Raw genomic sequence first — 20,426 nt, forward strand, 5'->3', positions numbered from 1 at the left:
AATTCCAAGAAACAATTTTTTTTTTTTCTCAGTTCCTCTGGCAAGATCAACTATATTCTGCTTCAACAATTTTTTTAAAATAAATCCTCTATTAAACTACAAACACTTGGAGTGCTCTTCTTTTCCCAGTGTGTTAATTGGACACTTCAGCTTTCCTGTGACCCTGAGGAGGGGAGAACATTCCTTTCAACCTTGCTGCTGTGTTTTTCCAATTGCACTAGCAGGCCTTTTTGCCCAGCAGCAATCCAGACAGCGCCGGCTGGTTTGGTGCAATCTGGAAGGCTGTTTTATTAACAGACAGAACAAAAAGCACAAGGAAGAGCCTGGCAGCTGTATATAACTCCCTCCGAGCTCCAATCCCCGCAGAAGTTCACCGGCCTCAGCAATCAGCATGACCAGCCAGTCTCAGGGAATCCAGCAGCTTTTGCAGGCAGAAAAACGTGCCAAGGACAAACTGGAGGAAGCCAAAAAAAGTAAGTAGCTAGCCTGGTTTTACTGTAGTTTTCAGCTGTAAACTTTTCAGGTTGACAGTGGCTCATGGAAAAACAATATTATTTCACCTGTATATATCACAGCTGTGCTGCTCCTTTCTTCTCACTTGCATTAGCACTGTGCCTTTACTACAGACAGGCACTTAACCAAACCTGAATGCTCAGAGTTTGCTTGGAACTCTCTGTGCACATGTGTGCTTGTGCGTGAGCTCACACTTGCCTTACTACATTAAACAAGATTTTCTTCGTTGTATTCATCCTGTCAGTTAGATTTATTCTTGCTTTATCTCATTGCCAATAATGTCATTACAGCCTTCCTCAGATATTTAAACTAGAAGCTTACATGTCTCTGGCTGCCAGCTCTGCAAGACCTCTATTTCTCTTTAGAGGTCTTGTATAAATTTTTCAGTGTTCCCCCTTACTTAAAAAAAATCTAGTAATGTGCCTTCTAATCTCAGCTGGGATTCAGAAAAATTTTATGAAAACAAAGGGAGAATTCAGCACAATGATAGTAACCAAAGTCATGGTACAATCACAAGCACTATCAGTACTGTAATAGGTCATTCATCTAAGTCTTACTACATGATACAATTATTCAACAAGTGATTAAATGTTCAATTTAAAATAACTGTCTTGTTTACTGAATGCCTAAATGTCCAGGGCAAAGCATGTGTAAATATACATTAATAAGAAATTCAAATATTTTTATTCTAGTCACATATAAGAAAAAATGAATAACAAATATAACAATGAAGGTGCATGATAGAATAATTTAAATCAAATAACTAATTATCCTAGCAGAGTCCTTCCATTATCTATTTAATTCATTTTCTGCATTCATCTCTCAGGGATTTAATGCAAAATATGGTGACCTTACTCTCCTGAATGTAGGTACCAACCACATGAGTCACTGACCTGCATTAGCACTGAAACGTTAACACTGTTTCATGGAGTTGTCTTGATTTAGCAACCCGCAGCAGGATACAGTGTTGTCCTAAAGGACTCACTAAAATGCATGAAGATGATGTCATGTGGAACAAGACTGTGATGAAGGAATATATTTTGTTTTCCAGAGAGAAATAGAAGCTAAACAAAAATAATCTGTGTAGTTTCTATACTCCTTCTACACACAAGTCAGTATTGCTCTGTTTTCATTACTAGTATGACATGTTAATTTGTACAGCAGCCCATCAAAATTAAGGAGACAGGCAATACCCCTTTCCCGAGCACCTGGCCACTACTTGTGCCTTGCAGAAACAACAGAGGAAAAAAAATTCTCCCACCTTCATAAAACAGAAGGCTCACAAAAATAAGATGTTTGGGGGTTCCTGATGCCAGCCTGAAAATAAGGAATAATTAATAAGTGATTTAAACCTTATATAGCCAAACAAAGTGCTCTGGGTGGGATGGTTCTTCCCGTCTCATGGAGGGCAGAGGAAACCCATTGTTCCACAAGGCAAGAAGCAAGAAAGCATATGACCTGGAAAGACACAGCCCCCAGTGGAGGGAGAGGAAGTTTGGTCTGAACGCAGGCTGCAGAATCAGGCTTTAGCTATGATAGCTTGATGTTGATTACCCTTTACTTTTGGGGTTGGGTTTTTGTTGTTGCTGTTTTCATTTCATTTGGCTTTGTTTTTAAAACCAGAAAAGTCAGTTTAGCTTTTTCTAAAACAGACACTTAAAAAGAAGTTTTGTAAATTGAGGAACTCCAGAAATGAAAAGTATCATTATAACATACAAGTAATGACCAAACATGAGTGTTTTGCAGAATCCAGACATAGTTACAGGTGCATTTACTCTATTCTGCAAAAAAACACACTCTCCTATCATCATCTCAGTCCCACACAAAGGATTTCTCACAGATAAAGTATCTTCCAGATCCCTGAATCAGAAACTTGAATCGAACCGCTGCCTACACTTCCTTCAACACTAATACACTGGTAGTTGTTCAGCAGCTACAGAAAAGAAGCAGCTGTTAAGAGTTTTATTATCAGTAAAAATATTTAAACTTTTAAAACCAAACTTTTTTTTCCTTTATAAATTTTTTTAAGAAAAATAAAAAAATTCCTCATACATAAAAATGGGGGGGAAGGAATAAAGAGACAGACTTTTTCAGTAGCATCCATTGAAAAGGCAAGAGGCAATAGTACAAATTGAAACATAAGAAAACAACTTTAGAAATGTGAGGGAGGTCAAACCCAGGAATAGGCTGCCCAGAGAGGCTGTGGAGTCTCCATCCTCACCGACATCCAAAACCCACTGGATGTGGCCCTGAGCAATCTGACCTTGCCAAGCCTGCTCTGAGCAGGGAGTTGGAGCAGACCCTGGAGACCCCTTCATGCCTCAGCAGCTCTGTGCGATCCCATGAAAAAACTCAAGCATTTCTAAGGATTTTATTCCTAGGTAGAGCAGATCAAGAGCAAAAAGTTTAAATGACTAATGAAGTGGCACATTCATCTACAGCCTAAAGGCTGTGGTGGACCTTTTTGTTCATGTGAAATACTGCTAACAGTTTCTATTAAGGTGTGAACAGCAAAGCTCATGAGATCTAAAATTCACAAGATCACACAATCAAGGTCAGGCCTTAAAGTTTCTGATTTGGGTTTTTCTAAGGACTACTCCACTCTGGATTTTGTGCTAAACCAAGCCCTATATCTAATTTAACAGAATAATTATACCTAGACAATCATTATTTTATTCACCATTGCTGGAGGTTTTCAGTGAAGCTACAAAATACAAATTTTTAAAATTTCCACATTGCTGTGGGAAATTGAAATTAAGAACAATGATATTACACCACCTTAAATACCTAAGTATACCAGCATAACTCAAATACTATGGGACAAGGACAAGGGATTCTTTTAGTACCAAATGTAGTTATGCTAAGTCAGAATTACTTCAACAGTCTCCAGGGCGATTCTGGAGTTGGATCAGCATTGGCGATTGCATAGGTTCTCTGAGCATAAAAACTAAGGTAAAAAGAAATACAAGAAAGGTAATGAATATATCCAGTGCAATCTGTTAACCTATGCACACACCGTACAGTGAAACAAGGTGAGGACATGCTGCTTCACCCCAGAAGATGCCAGCCCAGATCCACCTGGTACCAGTTCAGATCAGCAGCTTCTGCTCAGGGCCTGGCACTCTGCAGATCTGGGCTGCAGGTGAAAGCAATGAACCTGTCCAGTGAGTTAATGCAGTCCTGTCCCCACTAAACTGTACATATGACCTTTGTCACTGCAAACAGTCATTGCATACCACCACTCTACAAATGAGCCCAACTTTTCTATTAACATTGTAATGTGATAAGAATGAATGGCAGATTGTTCATAGGACACAACCAAGAAAAGACATTTTCAAGGAAACGTGATTAGCAAAACTGTCCTTATGCAAACTCTTCAGTGTTTTCAGTTGATACTCACATAATCAGATCAAAACATAGTGTGAACACACATAATATTGTACATAAACAGATAATGGGCCTAGGTTTTGCTGACATATGTGCAGCTGTTCATAATGCAAAAATCCACTTTAGATAACTGAAAAATTAGCAAATAAAGCTGTATTTATAGACATGCAGCAAAGCAAAAATATCGTGCTAAGGCTCCTCTGTACATGCCTTTTCATACTTCTTGCTCAACACCGTTTATGATGGCTTGCAATATCTGTACTGTATCATTGGATGATGACATTTATACCTGACAAATTATTAATAGTTTGTTGGCAAGTGCACACATGCAAGGCTGAAACAAATTGGTTAAACACAAACTAGTCTGCAATCCTCTGATCTTTTATACGCAGCACTGCTTTATCTATCATTTTTGCTATAAGCATAATTTGGATCCCCGAAATAAATTAGTATTGTCAGAGTCAAGATATTAATTCCTGAAAATCCTTTTGGGTAAAACAAGGGAAACAAATGTGTCATGAACACTGGGTTTAGCAAAACTTGTTTTCCTATAGGTTTTTATATCTCGGCTTGAACTTCTAGTACCTAATAAAATAAAAACTCCAATGACAGTTTTCAGGAAATCAGATTTAAAACAAGTGTTAATCAAAAAAAAGGTATTGTAAACAGAATTATATCCATGGCACTCTCTTGGATAATATCCAGGACACATTTCATCTACTGACAAAGCTATACATACCAATCAGCTGCTTCTATTGTGTTTTATTAAAAGTGCAAAACAGTCTTCTCAAAATGAGCATCCCTAAATCCCATTTTGCAGACAATTTAACACTCTTGAAAATAACTGAAATGGTCCTATTTAAAGAAAATATGAATAATTTTTGGAAACATTTTCATAAATGATATGATTTCTATGCATAAATTCAGGTAGAAACCTAGATATGTTTGAAAACAAAAAGTCATACTTTGGAAAGTAAGATAACTTAGTGTTTGAGTAAATTAGAATGCAACATTTTTGCTTTCTACTATCTTTTTCTTGTAAGATCTAAAAAAACCCAACAACCTAAAAAACCTCACCAGTTATTTTGGATCTAACCAAAACTAGGTATTTCATTAACATCACAGAAATACCTAGAAAGTATACAGCCTTTCTCCATGCTAATAATGCCTTCCCATTTTAGGTAAGAAAATTTAATAACAGGCTGACTTGTTACAGAACGTTGGTTAAGATTTTGCCAATTTAAAATGATGCCTAGAAGCTATCATAATCATGAACAAGAGCAGACATGGAAACCAGGCATAACACAGCTGCTTTGCTGCTCCCCATCTTCAAGGATGGGAAGGAGGGAACAAAGGGGCAGCAGCAAACCTGGCCCCCACAGCATGTCCTTTGTGGAAAAAGTCTATTCAAACTTAGAGCTTTCTGTACCTCGCCTTTATGATCCTAGATGAAGTGTCACAGGGACAGGTTGGTTTGCCCATCCTCCTGCATTTCTTGCCCCTTTTTTGCATGATCTTGGCTGAATTTCAATGCTCTGCCACCCATCAGTGTGTAAGGTTTGATTTCAGCTTGTTGGTGCTCTGTGGAGAATCTCATCCAGATCACTAAGACTTTGAAAAGGCAATCTCATATTGCACAACTAAGGTAGCAGACAAGTGGTTAATAACAGACTGATTAATTAATTTTGGTTGGTCTCTAGCGAAACAGCAGGTTAAGCTCTAGTTTCTGCTTAACTCAATCAGGTGCAGCATATGCACTATCACATATGTTGGCAGTTGCCGATTCTGTCCACAACGTTGTTGAACTAGCATTAATTTACTCACAGCTTTTCCACTTAATTAAATAGGAAGCAGCAGGTTCCTGCTGTGCCAATCCTAAAGGCATCATGGAAAAATGAAATGACTACCACCCTACAGTGACACCCTATGTATAATGCTTACTCCAGTGCACTGTCAAGAGCTGACATGTATGTATATATATACTTTTTGGTTCACTAGCTACATTGTCAGAGGCAAATGAACTGTTGTTTTACAGTTAATCTCTTTCCATTTTGTGCATTTTAAATGGATTTATCTATCTGGTGGCCATATATGCAACATATTTACTACAGATGGCCCCCCAGATGGAATTTGAAATTAAAATCCCACTGATTTTGAAATAATTTAATTTGCTATAGAGATTCAGTTCCTCAGCTGGCGAAATTGGCAGAACTTCATTGTAGTCACTCCCCCGACTTCCAGCTCCAGAGAATCACCTCCCAGCTCTCCTCCTAGAGGAAAATGCTATAAAAAGCTGATCAGCTCCACATTTGGAGAGGAGAATAAAGGAAACTTCAAAATACAGACCTAAACCTGATTCCAAATTTTGTTGTCCAGACTGATGTCAGGCTCTTACACAAGTCTGTCAGTTCACACATACCAGTCCCAAGACTTCATACAGTGAGAAGCAGAAGGAATCAGCCCTTATCAAATGAACACAAACTCTGTAAAAGTACATGCTAGGTTTTTAACTGCCTCCCTGCCCTTTATACATAAGCACAATTCCTCAGTGGCAGAAGGACTCTGAGAAATACAATTAACTACACAAGAGAGCACTGCACTGATGAACTGAGTCAGTAAAGCTATCTAGTTCCTCACCAGGTTGCTCCTTCCTATGAAAAGCTTTTATACAATCACACACCCCAGGTCCAAGAGTAAGCACACCCATGAAAAAACTAAACATTCCGGGAATCAAGAGTTTAAAAGAAAATTCACCTTTCAGTCATCTCTCGACTTCTACTCACCCATCTGCAGATAATGACTTCAGAACAAGCCATCAACTGGGCAAACAATCTACTGCTGGATCAGGTATTTTATCCAGGCATTTGTTGAATCTCAGTTGTATTAGATACAACAGTCTTTCTCCTAAGATTCAGCTTCCTTATTCAGCCATACTCAGTGGAAGCAGATTGCTATATGCCACACCTGATAAGGCTTCAGAAGCCCAGCACAGGTGTAACCAATCCAATGTAGCAGCCTGGAGAAAATAAATCAGAAATACTAATGCAGATCTTTCTAGCCTAGTTGGAGAATGTTCCTTAGGGTTTCAGAAAAGGCATTGGGTTTTTTTCAACTTTTATGCTTGAATTTAAAGATTTTTTTAAAAAAATAAATGCACAACAAACCTTACAAAAGCATTCATATTGATCAGTGATGTTAAGTAGGTAGTTACAATAAATAAGTAAATAAATGGATGTTTCATGCATCAGATCAAGATGCCTTTTTCAGTTGCCTAGACTCCACACTCTCATTCTTGTTATATCCTAATTTAAGCAACTAAGCAATAGCTTTTTCAGCCATCAAAGGCATTTCTCTGGTTATGAAAAGGGAGCAAGTTTACCCCCTCCTAGTCCTAAAATTCTAGCTGTACAGTCAGTAGAAAGAGACCCTAAAAATCAGCATTAGCCCATGTATGTCAAATATATCAAATTTCAATTCAAGAGGTTTGCAGCTCCATCAGTTAGAAAGTGACTTTTTTTCTCACAAAGCAGTGTAGCAGAGCCCTATGGACGTCTATGAAACTTTACCAACTTTATACAAAACAGGCAGGCAGAGATGCATCACTGTGGAATGGTTATGCCATGTTCAATGCTTGTTTCATGTAAAAACTTAAGCATCCCATTCCCATCAAACCTTTTACTCCTATCCTTTACATAACATCCCTGCTAGACCCAGGAACTACCTTATGTCCAGTCCTGCAATGATTTAGGTGGGCTTGCTTTGACAAACCCTCAGCATTTACCTAAGACTATTCTCAGCGAACAAATTCAAGTATGTAAACAAGCCTGTTCAGGAGGAAGGCCCTAGTTTCCACTACAGCCTAAAATGCCACCTTACAGATCACCTTCCTCTTTAAAAAGAAAAGTTAAAAAAAAAAAAAAAAAAGACTTTTTAATCACTTTCATGTTTTCTATGCATTGGTAGAAAATACCATTGACCTCCTTTTTCTCTTAATCACTCACCTCTGCTTTAACAAATGTTAGAGGTAAAGGAAGGGGGAGTAGAGGACAAAGCCTGAAGGTTGCAACTTAGTTCAGCAGTGGTTAAGACGTATCTTGCAGTTCTCTGGAAATCTGCCAGCTCTAAGCAGAATCCAGTTGGTGTGGGATGAAGGGATGCTGGCAACCAATCAATACAGCAAATCTTACAGAATAACATCTTTTCCCATCAGTGACAACTAAAATCTGTTATCTGGCTGCTACTATTGATGATAAAGGAAAGACAGATATTTATTTAAACACCAAGCTGTCATTAAAAAGAAAAAAAAAAGCATTTGTGTTGTGAGAAAATGTGCAGTTGCAAGAAGACTTCTGTTGTTAGCAAACCAACAAGCTTTTCATTTGATGTGTGCTTTCACACAGAGAGTTGGTCTCAGAAGATGGGTACTTGTGTGACTGGCTTTCAATCAAAAAGTACCCTACCTAAATCACTTTGGCTCTTCTGACCATTTTTGTGCAAATAAAGCTACTGTTGACTTTGTTCGAAGCTTTGTCCGTTTTTCTATGCCATGTAAAATACCTCTGATTTAGAGATCTCTCTCTTTTGGGATGATACAGTGACAAATGTGAAGTAAATCCCTGTTTTTTCCCCCATTAGGAAAGGGAAAGAGGCTGAAACAGGCCAAAGAAGAAGCCATAGCCGAGATAGACCACTACAGGTTACAGAGAGAGAAGGAATTTCGGAACAAACAAACAAATGTAAGTAAGAAACTTGCACATGTTCTTCTGTTGTGTCAGTCTGCTCAATGGTAAAACAAATTGCTCCAGTGTTACATGGAGACGTCTGCAAACCAATATGATCATACTGATTAAACACAGAGATATCACCTGTGATGTGTATAGACTTCATTTTAACTTCTTCACAGGCTCTAAATGAATTTGTAGAAAGTATTGTGGACTTTAACCACTGTAATTGTCTATATTCTGTATTTGGTTCATGCTTGTCCTTCGAAAATGTATCTCCCTTAAGGTAAAATATCTTTGGGTCCTCTTTCTTTAACTCCAGACAGACATCATTCCTGTCTTGAAACTGGAGGTTTCAGTAAGGTGGATGTTTCAGTAAAAGCAAAGATTTAAAATCTTTCTTTGTATTTCTGTTCCACTTTAGCTGACTTTTTTCACTGCACACAAGACTGCATCTTTGATGAAGTGAAATCACCAAACAGTTTTTCACTATGTCTGGCTGATATTTTCATGTCTGAATTATAGAACTTTTCATACATTTATGCCAGCTTGCAGTTTTCTTTAGTATTTTCATGAAGGTTCACAAAGCGTTTGCTTTTTACTTGGTGACCTTCCTCACATTTTTGTTCTTGTTTTTTCCCCGACTTGTTTTGTGCAAAGGCAAGGAAACTACATGTGCAAAAGCAGCCACAAAAAAAAAGCCAAAGAGGTCAAATAAAAACTGCTTTACAAACATGTCATTTCAGTCACACTTCACATAAAACGTTTTACAGCAGAGATCACAAGCCTTAGGAACAGATACACACACAAAGTCTCTAACATACACTGCCAGCCCCCAGACACACTGTCACACAGCCAGGCCGGGTGAAATTGTCTCAAATGTACAATTTCAGATGTTTACTAACACTGAAGTAAAAACACCTCTAAAATTTGTTCACCTTTCAGTCAAGCCAGACTTCTTGGTTTAGGTCTAAAATAGCAGAAGAGAAAAGATGTGGCTTTGGTGTGAATTCAATTTTTTCATGACAAAATTAAACCTGCAGGGGAAGGTCACTGTTTGTCAACTGAATATTTCACACAAGCAGGACAGAGCACATATTGCTCCTCAAATGACAGCATGTTGCACAAGATCATTGCAGTCCTCCTTCACGTTCCCTGACCCCATTATGTCGAACATTTATCTACCCAGACAAATGTCATCATTATTAACCTGTGCCTGGAAGGCAGTCAGGAGTTCCAGCTAAACCAGTGCAGGGGGAATTCTAATGCCCAGTTCAGTTTACTGGCTCAGGTATTCAGACACAAGTGTTTTTAATTCTTTGTCACAGTTTCATTTAATGATATTCCTCTTCTTACTTTGTTTTCTGTATCCAAAATGGGGTGAATTTTCTCATACGATGAGATGTTCCGCATCAGTCCAGAATGAACAACAGCAGCAACAGAAAAGAACAATTAATTTGAGGTTAGAGTGACAATATGCAAGATCTTTTTTCAAAATATACAAAATTTAAGCCCAGATCTCAAACCGATTTTGGTAGTGTTCATGGTGTTTGTACTCAGGGTCTGAGATCACCGAACTCTGTAGATGTGCAGTCTAATTCCGAATTTTCTTCCAATTCAGTGTAACATTTTAGTAACTCTAGAGTGACATTAGCATAAAAACAGTATGGGTAAAATAAGGGACAGATCTTCAACGTCAGCAGAAATCACAGACTAAGCAGGGCATTGTCTGCAATCTGAATGGAAAAGGTCCTCAAATTCAGAAGCAGAAAAAGGGGGGGGGAAATATGTAGAAGAGTAAGAATCTACTATCTCAAGTTACAGTATTAACATGAATGCACAGAGCAAGTTCCCAGTCTACAGAGGCTTTTCTTAAAATTATAATACTTTTCTTGAGGTTTTTCAAAAGTATTTAGTAGTTAGATAACATGTAACCATCTGGGATCTCTAGAAAGATATTTTTCCCAGTGGACAAAATCAGCTTCATAAATCCGGTCTAAGCTGTACAATCTTTCCCACATGAGACCATTATAACTTGTCTAAAAGCTAAAATAAAATGCCAGCTAAAAATAGCTACTATAGAAAACTATAATCTTTTCCTGATATTTACAATTATGTTTACATCCTGTATTCTTCCAAATTGGAAGTTGTTTTACATCTGGATTACAGACAAGCTTCTTACTATGTTGCCACGTAGTGATAAATAGAATTGGAACGGTGATATGTGCAAAAGATCTTAACTTAGTTGCTTTTCCATCTTTTAAGGACTAAGTTGGGCTGCAATCACAAGGAAAATAAAGCTAATGACTCGTCCCTTTCCACTAGGTATCCCACTAACAGCACAGGTTAACTTCAGCTGCTAGTCCACCCCAGAGAACCATGGTAGGAACAAGAAGAATGTGTTATTTATTCCTTTATTACTCTGTTAGTGTGAAGAAATGTCTTATGTTCTCCCTGGTGGAATTCTTTAGCTGGAAACCAATTTCTCTGCTGGTATCTGAAGGACATTTCCATGAGGCAAGAATTCAAGGGATGTTGGGGCAGTGGGGGAGGAGGGAGCAAAGTCAGATTTGGAACACGTACATCTGTTTATAACATAACCTTGCTAAAATGATCAGTGAGTCAATTAAATTCTAAGCAAATGTCCTGATATTAACTGTGCCAGAAGCTGTCTGGTATTTCGCCAGATAAGAAAATGTAACATTAAAAGACCTTGTCTGAGGCCTGTTGAGGGTTATACATCACTAACTGCTGAAGATATTTCAAGTACTCTGAAACTGTAATTATGCATTTTCAAGAAGGCTTTCCCATGTTTTGCTCCTAAGCCATACTCACATTCATTCTCAGTAAGGCCAAGCAAAGCACACTGGTGATAGACCTTAGTTGACTAGTCATTAAAATAGAAAACAAATTGAGTGCTACAAAAGACAAAACATGTACAATGTTGTTCACATAGTGAGCTGGGAAAATTTCATTACATGGGGAGATACCCATTGCTAATGAGCTTATGAAAGTTCCCTTTAATCCTGTTTTTTATGTGTACAGTTCAACATAGATCATACCCTTACTGTTAGAAAGCACTGCTACATGTTTGCATTATGTTTATGATAGATGATGAAAAAAAGTACAATAAATATAGCCATATATTACCCTTTATTTTGCTTAGAGGACTTATTCTTTTCAGGTAATGGGCTCCCAAGGTAACCTCTCTGCTAAAATAGAAGAGCAAACAACAGAAACCATCCGAAAACTCACTAGCAGCTACCACAAGAACATGGAGAGCATGATGAAAAAGCTTTTGAGCATGATATGTGACATCAACCCCGAAGTTCACCCAAACTTCAGACACGCAGTTTAAGATCCATTGATGTGCTGGAGAAGGATGTTTGTTTGTAAAAAGTAGCCTTCTTTCTTGATAAGTATAAATATTTCCTCATTTATTGTTTCTGTATGTGAGAAAAAAAGAACACTAAAGCCAAAATCACACAGTTCCACGTAGGCTTTTAATGTGACAAGAATTCTACAGGTTTTCACAAGCATTTGTTGGAATATTGCTTCCTGTTGGTAGCTAAGTCATTTAGATGGGGGCAAATCAACAACAACATAATAAATGATTATTTGAAACCAGCAGCTTTTCAGTGGGAGTCTTTTCTCTTATAAAATGTTCTGTACTAGGATGTGGTGTTGCATAAAGTCTGTTTATCCCAATCTTTACTGTACTTCAAGTCCCATGAAATAGAATATCACAAAAACTTAAAATTAAGCATTTCTGTTTTCCTGTGACACACAGAGTGGTCAGGTTGTGGAACACATAGGAACTGTGTAGCTTTTGGTCAAAAAGAATAGGTCAAAACATTTTCAATTTTTGTATGTTAAGTTAAAGCAAAATATAGCTGACTTGTACAGAACTCTCAAAATCCATACTCAAAGTATTGTCCAGTTGTTTAACTACACCACAAACTTTATATAGCTCTGTTAAATGTGAAAAATGAGAATAGAAGTAATCATTATTTATGAAATTGCTTTGCTTCAAGGTGCAGACTAGCACATCCATCACGATCTATACAGTTACACTGAAAGCAAAGGAATCCATGGGCTCAAACTCTACACTAAATGGTACCTTAATCTACAGGTTGTTCACAGAAATCACGTCAGTTAGAGCTCACTTCTGTTACCCTAAGTGACCTTGAGTAATATTTCCCTCTGCAATGGCATGGGTTTCCCTTGGAATAAATTCTACTGAAGTTAGGAAAAAACAATATGATGTGGTGCTTTCAAGGTGAAGCCCATTAAATCTGATTGGAAGCACTGATGAAGCGGGTGTCTGGCACACACCTGCATCAAGAAACCCCTTAATGCCTTGTCTCCACTACAAAATTACACTGAATTAGAAAAGAAGCTTGAGAAATTGCAGTGACTAGCAAACAATAGCCATGATTTTCAGTCCATGTAGACACAGACAAATCATTTCAATTTCACAGCAGCTAGTCATAGGCAATCTTCTGTTCCAGTGAGGTTTACACAGCTGACATGCTGTCATGTGTAAAATGACCATAAAGCTGTAGTCAACTTAATGTCAGCAAACATGACTCCTCAAGGCTGTGCCTGGATGCTACATAATCTCCAAGCCCTGATTGTTAGAATCTCCTGTGCTTGATTATATTCTCTGGGGATGCAAGGATGCCGAGGAGTGGGAAAGAGACTAGAAATCCTACTGACATCAGCTGAAAGGCTCATTTATTTAGGAGTGCTTTGCTTTGAATCAAGTTGTGATAGGCTTTGACTAACTGAGGGGTTGAAGGAACTCCAGTCTCAGCCTAGGCGCATGAGCCAAGGCAGGCACCCTCCTGCATGGCATGGGGCAGTCCGGATTGCCTCATTGCCTAGGGGCACAGGCCTCCACTTTGGGTCATGGCTCCAGCCCCAGTGCAGTGCTCAATCGTGAAGCATCTATCTTCTGTGAACTTAAGTCAGTCCCTAAGGGGGAACACTAATCTCTCACAATGACTCACTGCAGTGTTCAGGACTGCTCCACTTTCCCTTCTGGGCTACCTCTGCACCCCTTCCACCAGTTCTCACTTCTAAACATACAGAAGTGTTGCAGGTTCAGCTGCAGAACTGAAGCAAGGGGGTGTCCATTGACAGCTGTAGGGGATAACAACACACATCCCTGTAAGGCAAGAGCGGAATTGTCACCACGTGGTGGGCAGCAAACCAGGAGGCCAGCAACCCAGATTACATGAAACAAAGCTTTGTCTTTCTGCACTGACCTGCTTCTTTTTATGACATTCCTCCTTTCCTTCATTCTTGCCAAAATCTGTCTTCTGTCAACAACTGCTTCTCTTGCAAAGCCTCTGCCCTCCATTCAAGTCTAATCTCTACCCTTCTGGTCCTAACAGCCACAACACATCTCTTATTCAAATCTCCTTTAAAATACATTATCAAAGGAATACATCCCTCTTGACAAAAGCCCAAGCAGCGGTGGGGGACAGCAGAAGCCACCAGCAGCATGGATGAGCGCTGTCTGCAGTTGTGCCATCTCTCATGCAGTGACACTGCACTGCAATCATGGCAATGCCCTGCCTATACCCTTGCTATCACCTGCATACCTGAGATATAAAGTGGGTCTTAAGTACTCACACGTTCTGAACGTGATTATTTTCTTGAACCGTGGCCAAAATGAAGAGCTATTGCTCATGAAAAAGGAATTAATTTGTTATGATTAGCTCTTTGATCTTGAGAGATTTAACCTGAGAGCTTTGAGCACTCTGCATTTGCTTTCTTCTACATTCACTCCTACCTCTGAACAGGCAAAGGGTGGTTATATCATCACTTTTAGCTGTACAGAGGTAGAGGCCAAACTAGACTTCATGTAATTTGGCAAGATACTGTTTTTTTTTAAATGAAGAGCTTAAAGTCCCAGATGTATCAATGGAATATTGAGATGCCAAGAAAATGCTTCCTGAATTTATAAAATGCACAAAATATCTTATGTGTGACATTCAGGATCATGGCAAATAATCATTCCATGCAAAAGAAAAATAAATAATAGAAGCATGGAGGTTTAATTTCAGAACACTTTTAAACTCATTAGAAAAAGTAAAAATGGTTAATCTGTATTAGCAGTTACCTAACACAGATGATTACAAATGCCCTGCCATCTTCTGGGCAGTATCCCCAGACCCCAGCTCTCACAGTGCCCTGACACTTTATTACCTAATATGTACCAATGCAGTTGCCAATTAAAATGGCAACATCTCACATACAACAACACAAACAAATTTAAGAAATAAAAAACTGTATATAGATAGCATTTATGCCTGTGTAAATATATTTTTTTTTCATAAATACCTCTGAAATCAGGGTCTTAGCAAACACCTGAATTGCTCCCTGTGAAGGTTTCCCTCTCTCCAGGCATACTCTTCGTTTGGAAGCAGTGGTTACCTGACCATGACATCATTTCAAACAGCAGGATTTTCTTCACGTGATTGGAAGGCAAACTCTGTAAAGGAATAATTATCCTTCCCCTGTCAGCCATAACTGTACATAGCAACAGTGATTAGCACTTTCAGTATTTCAATTAGTATCTTCTTATCAGTAAATCAGTAATCAATAAAATGAATGGAACTGATTCAAGGTCTATGTCTGATCCCATCAAAATCAGCTGAAAAACACCCAGAGTGGGAGATATTAGGACTGAAACAACAAACTTGGGGATTTCCTAGACTGGTTGAATTCTACACTGGCTTGCAAGAGGGCATTAAGAAGGCTTTTGCTGTCTGAAAAAGAAAAGCTGTATTATGCAAGAACTTCTAAATTCACTGATTATAAAGTGCCTTGAACAATAAGTAGTGGAAAAGGTCAGACCCGTGGAATGTGTGAGAACTGTTTTATACAACTCATGACATCGTTTGGGGTGAATTTCTCTGGCTGTTTTGTTATATATGAGGATGTAGTGATGTGATGCCCATTCATGGGTGATGAGGGAAGATCTCTGAACTCTTACAGGTAAACCAGAATATCTTTCAAGTCTAAATAAAGTAAAACAGAACACACATGAAGAATTAATACCATGCTCATGTAGAGACTTTTTACTGACTTTCCCATTAACTTCTGAAGAGTTTGGAAGCTGAGATTTGGGAAGTCAAAACCAGATGTTAATCTATTACACAAATCATGTTATTAAACGAAATCAGATTTCATTCCTTGTATATAGTTGCATCAATTAATTTTTCCATATTAAAGTATACTTGGAAGTTCATATAATCTGTAAAAAAAGTCATTCTTGTAAATGATCTTATGTAAGACATAAGTGTATCTGTGAAGCTCTTTACAGAACAAAATATTTTTTTCCCTGACTTAAAAGGTTTTGTATTTTAAGGGCTGTAAGCAATGTCTCCTTATAAGATGGAGCAAAACAACCTGCTGTTGAAGAACTCAGGAACTACAACGGGACAGGTGACAACAGGCTGCCATGACATACAATCACAGGAGATGTGAACCTGCAGATACGTACCTTCACAAGCAGCCTTGCCCAAAAGCATCCTTAACTGCAGGCAAAGCAGGAAAGATCTCTGTGTATAAGGATTTATTGAGCATCCCTGCAGCAAGGGGCTGTGTTGAACTCTGGGTACATACCTAGGCAGGTTGAGACTTCAGGCTGTCTGGGGATGAAATATAAACATGTTTTTAGGCTACTAAGTGATACCTTCCAACATTTGCAGTGGCATTGGCTATTTGCTATACTGACAGGCAGGTCATACTGTCATCAATTAAATGCACAGCTATTGTGAAACAGTAACAGTTCTTAAAAAAGAATGAACTTTGCCCCTGTGGTCCACTTAATGGGAAGACATTACCTTCAACTGGAATTCCTCCTAACAAAGATTGTATGAGAAAGTGCTGCATCTTTCAACTATGAATTTGTTTTTTCTCAAATAACAGTGTGCAGACTAATCAAATGTTACGTAGACACAATTATTCTTCATTCCCAGGCACCTGTCAGGTTCCTGCTCTAGGATGTCCTCACCACAGAATGGTACCTCTGTGGCATCTCATCCTCACATATCCTGGGGCAAAAAACTTTTCCTGACTGTCCAACAACTGAATGGGGAGCCAGGTGCTACTGAAAATAAACATAAGAGAAGGAAAGGATACCGGACAAAGATTTTGGGGTGACAGTAGCAATTCCAGTTCTTTTCTTTTCCAGGAACCCACCACTGGCATTTGTTGATTAAGTAGGAAACCTGAATGTTATGTAAATTTATGTTCTGCTTCATGTGTACAATACATATACTTGAAAATAATTTCCTCCAGTTCATCACAGAAAGAGAGGAAATGCCTGTTACACAATACTCAAGTGTCATATATTCCTGCCAGGTTCAGAGTGGCCTGTCCTTCACAGATTTGATTATTCCGCATTTTATGATAGTATAAGGCACTTCAAACCCTGAGTCTTCCCTGAGGAATGTTAACGCTTGTTAGAAGTACATGACCCAACCGGTATTACTACAAAACACTTGGAAAATGTTACATCAGAGTACTATTAATACACTCTATTGCACTTACAGGACATGACTGCATGTGGAAAATCTGATGACTTGCAAGTTTATTAACTTACTGAGATTCCTCCTTTCATAAAAGAAAGATATGCCACAACTGAATTACCTGACCCAGGGTGATTCCTGAAAGTCCCTCTTGCCCCAGATATCCAGTTTATTTACAGATACATCAGATTCCAATACGCTACCAAATTTCCATATCACTTTTGGAAATAGAGGCATTTTGAGTAGAGCTGTGCTCCAAAAACTGCTAGTTTGGTTAAAAACAAGCTTTCCATGAAATTTCATGCCAGAAGGACTTGCTATTAAATAGACTTTGCTTTAAGAAATACAGTATTTATAATTCAATTCACTTGTAACAAACCAAATAGCATAAATATCAATATAATACAGCAATGTCAATATAACCTAATTTGTATAACCTCCTGTATATATTTCATGTAAATATTTATTTTACAATCCTGTGGCACTGATTTATTGTTGAAAATAGACAGATAGATAAAACACATATATAACATAAACATAATTTAATTATGCATGTGTCACTTTGGAAAATAAATGTAGCATTTTGCAGCAGTCCTCTTTCCATTCAGACTTACTTGTGGGAAAAAGTGCAAATACATGAGAAATTGGGATAATATATACCTGTGCTTAATATTAAGCGAAGGTGAAGTGTGGTGGCAGCTCAGAGAGCAGAAGTGAGAACTACCAGCAAGGACAGGCTGCCAGGGCACCGTGGGTGCTGGAAATTGCTCCCACCGTGCATTCTGAGCCACGTGTCTTCTCTGTGCCTGGCAGCTGGCCCCGCTCTTCTAACCACCCCAGGCACATATGCCAGGACTCTCTAATAACCTCAGGAGCTACTTGGTAACCTATTTCATAAACCTGGCTCCTCACGCATCAGGAGGATGTCTTCTACCTCTTACTCATGGTCTCCCAGATGGTAGCAGTAGTGAAAAACATTTAATAAATGAAATAACTGTGTCTTATACCAGATTAACACTTTGTAACAACATATTTTCTACTATCAGTTTCAAGGACAAAACCCAGCATTGTTTCCTATTAACACACAACTGTTCTGTCTGCATGTGCTATGGGAAATATTTCTTGTGGCACAGGCTGCCAAACCTGTTCAGTATATTTTCCCTAATGGATTTTCCATTCAGCTCTGGAGTAAGTAAATTAACATTCAGAACGTTTTTCTTTTTTTAAGCCATTCTTCTCCCATATAATTTCTTGAATACCCTTTGGAGTCACCCACAAAAGTGACACTGAGATGATCATTTACTCCAAGATAAAGAGTTGGCAGAATCTTCACACATTTCCATAAGTATTCCAATTCCTACTAACTTACACAATTTTTACTTACAGTTACATACGTATATGAGCATAAATATGTATCTTTTATATTAAAAAAGTTATTTTCATTATTCATTCAGTTTCTGGATTTGACCATAATTATTTATCTACCTTGGAAAAAAATAAACAAAAACTACTTTCCTACATGTTTGTGTGAAATTCAAGACTGAATGATTCATCAGCTTCCACTTATCACTGCTAAAAATAACCAATACTCATCATAAAGGCTTTTAGACCTGACCTAGGAGCAATTAGAGGTTTCCTGGAAATATTCCTTCTAAACTTTTGGTTACGTAGAACTGTTGTGAGAGAAACATCTTAGACTTGATTGTCAGCTGTTGGGAATCACTGTAAATCAGATTATACCAATGGAGCAGCAATCAACCCAGTTTTGCGAAAATCTCTGAGCTCTGCATTGGCATGTATCTCTAGCACTTACTGCCTGGGTTGTTCCATAACGTCCCAGCACTTCTGCTGCTCGGCTGGTACCACTGCTGCTATCTGAAACCAGATTCACTAAGAGAAACACCTTGTGATGGAGGAAGTTGCTAGGCTAACAAGGCAGAAGAATAAAGACCATGTGCATGGTCACAGTTTGTGCTGAGTCTGTGTGCAGTCACTTTGACTCTCAAAATAGCCTGCTGTCAATGAAACAGGCTGCAGAGTACACCAGAGAATTAAACAGAATTTCAAAGCAGGAGTACGTCTCAGTAACACTGGCATTGTGTGAGAAAACTTTCCATGAAAAGTTTTTCATTCAGCTCAAGTTCTAAATTGTGATGTTGTATTATTTTCAATGAGACTAACTTTAAGAAAGAGAACTTATTCTGAAACACATTGTGATACCCTCTGGAATACTCTCTGCTTGAACAGAATAATTGGGTATGTCCATGTTCAATGCAACATGAAAATTTGTCACAGTTTTGATCTGTACAGAAATTCAGTAATTTCACAGTATAGCATGGTGCTTTAAAAATGTGATTCATTTAAAAATGTGCAGTGCAACTTGTTCAAGCAGTAAGACCGATATTTATACTTTTTGATGGTTAAGAAATATGTCTCATTCAGAAGAAAATGCATTCTACACAAAAGCATGTGGACTTGTCAGCACACTGAATGCAGTCATATATACTAATAGTTATTAATTGCTTTGTAGATAGTAAAATCAAGTCCCTGATGCGTTTCAGAATGAAAATCTATATCCTTTCCTTGAAACAATGATCAAACTCTTATCTTACATACAAACACGGACTCCATCATTCCTCAAAATACTATGCAGCTTTTAAATTAAACTTGAGATTCATTCTCTAATACCAGGTGGAAAAAGATGAGATTAGCTGTGTACCAGTTAAGGCAGCATGTAAATAATTAAAATCCAAATCATTAACAAAAACTGCACTATGCTGTTTATAGTTGAGAGACAGCATCAAGTTTAACGAGCCCCTCTGTTTTCTCACCACCCTGCAACTTTTTCCAACTTTTTAACTATTCCTTTGCATGGTAAACTTCAGGTGCATGAGAGGTAAAGATCAGTTTGAAGGTGCATATAACACAGCAAGGCTGTCTGAGTTTGTGTTTCAGTGCCTTGCTTCTGCTCAGCTGCTTTTGTGAGGCTGGAGCCTTGCAGAGTACTAACAGCAGCCAAGTTCAGAAGTCAACCAATAAACTGGCACTGCAGCAGTTACAAATGTTTGCATAGGAAAAACATTAGTAGTACATGCACAAGCATTTGCTGGCCTTATAGGCTACTACTGGAGTTCAGACTTCAGCATGTCTATGAAAGAGCTGGGAATTGAAAGACCAATCTTAACAGAGATCTATAAATGAAAGGAAGCACACTCCAACAACATGGGTATGTCAGAAGTCCAGTTCCTGACTTAAAATC

The 20,426-nt window shown here is 38.3% G+C and overlaps 1 protein-coding gene across 2 annotated transcripts; it reads left to right on the forward strand.

Annotated features, from left to right (window-relative positions):
* The first annotated feature begins 239 nt into the window (after positions 1 to 239).
* On the forward strand, positions 240 to 13,231 carry ATP6V1G3 (ATPase H+ transporting V1 subunit G3). Of its 2 annotated transcripts, none has more exons than XM_074908217.1 (3): positions 240 to 473; positions 8,536 to 8,636; positions 11,806 to 13,231. In XM_074908217.1, exons 1-3 carry the CDS (start codon positions 392 to 394, stop codon positions 11,977 to 11,979), a joined length of 357 nt encoding a protein of 118 aa, XP_074764318.1. In that variant the 5' UTR covers positions 240 to 391; the 3' UTR covers positions 11,980 to 13,231. The 2 variants fall into 2 exon arrangements, with proteins under 2 accessions (XP_074764318.1, XP_074764320.1); XM_074908219.1 differs by having other exon boundaries at positions 8,536 to 8,558; positions 11,848 to 13,231.
* Positions 13,232 to 20,426: the final 7,195 nt, after the last annotated feature.

The sequence above is a fragment of the Athene noctua genome, chromosome 5 (genome assembly GCF_965140245.1).
Source record: "Athene noctua chromosome 5, bAthNoc1.hap1.1, whole genome shotgun sequence".
NCBI lineage: Eukaryota > Metazoa > Chordata > Aves > Strigiformes > Strigidae > Athene > Athene noctua.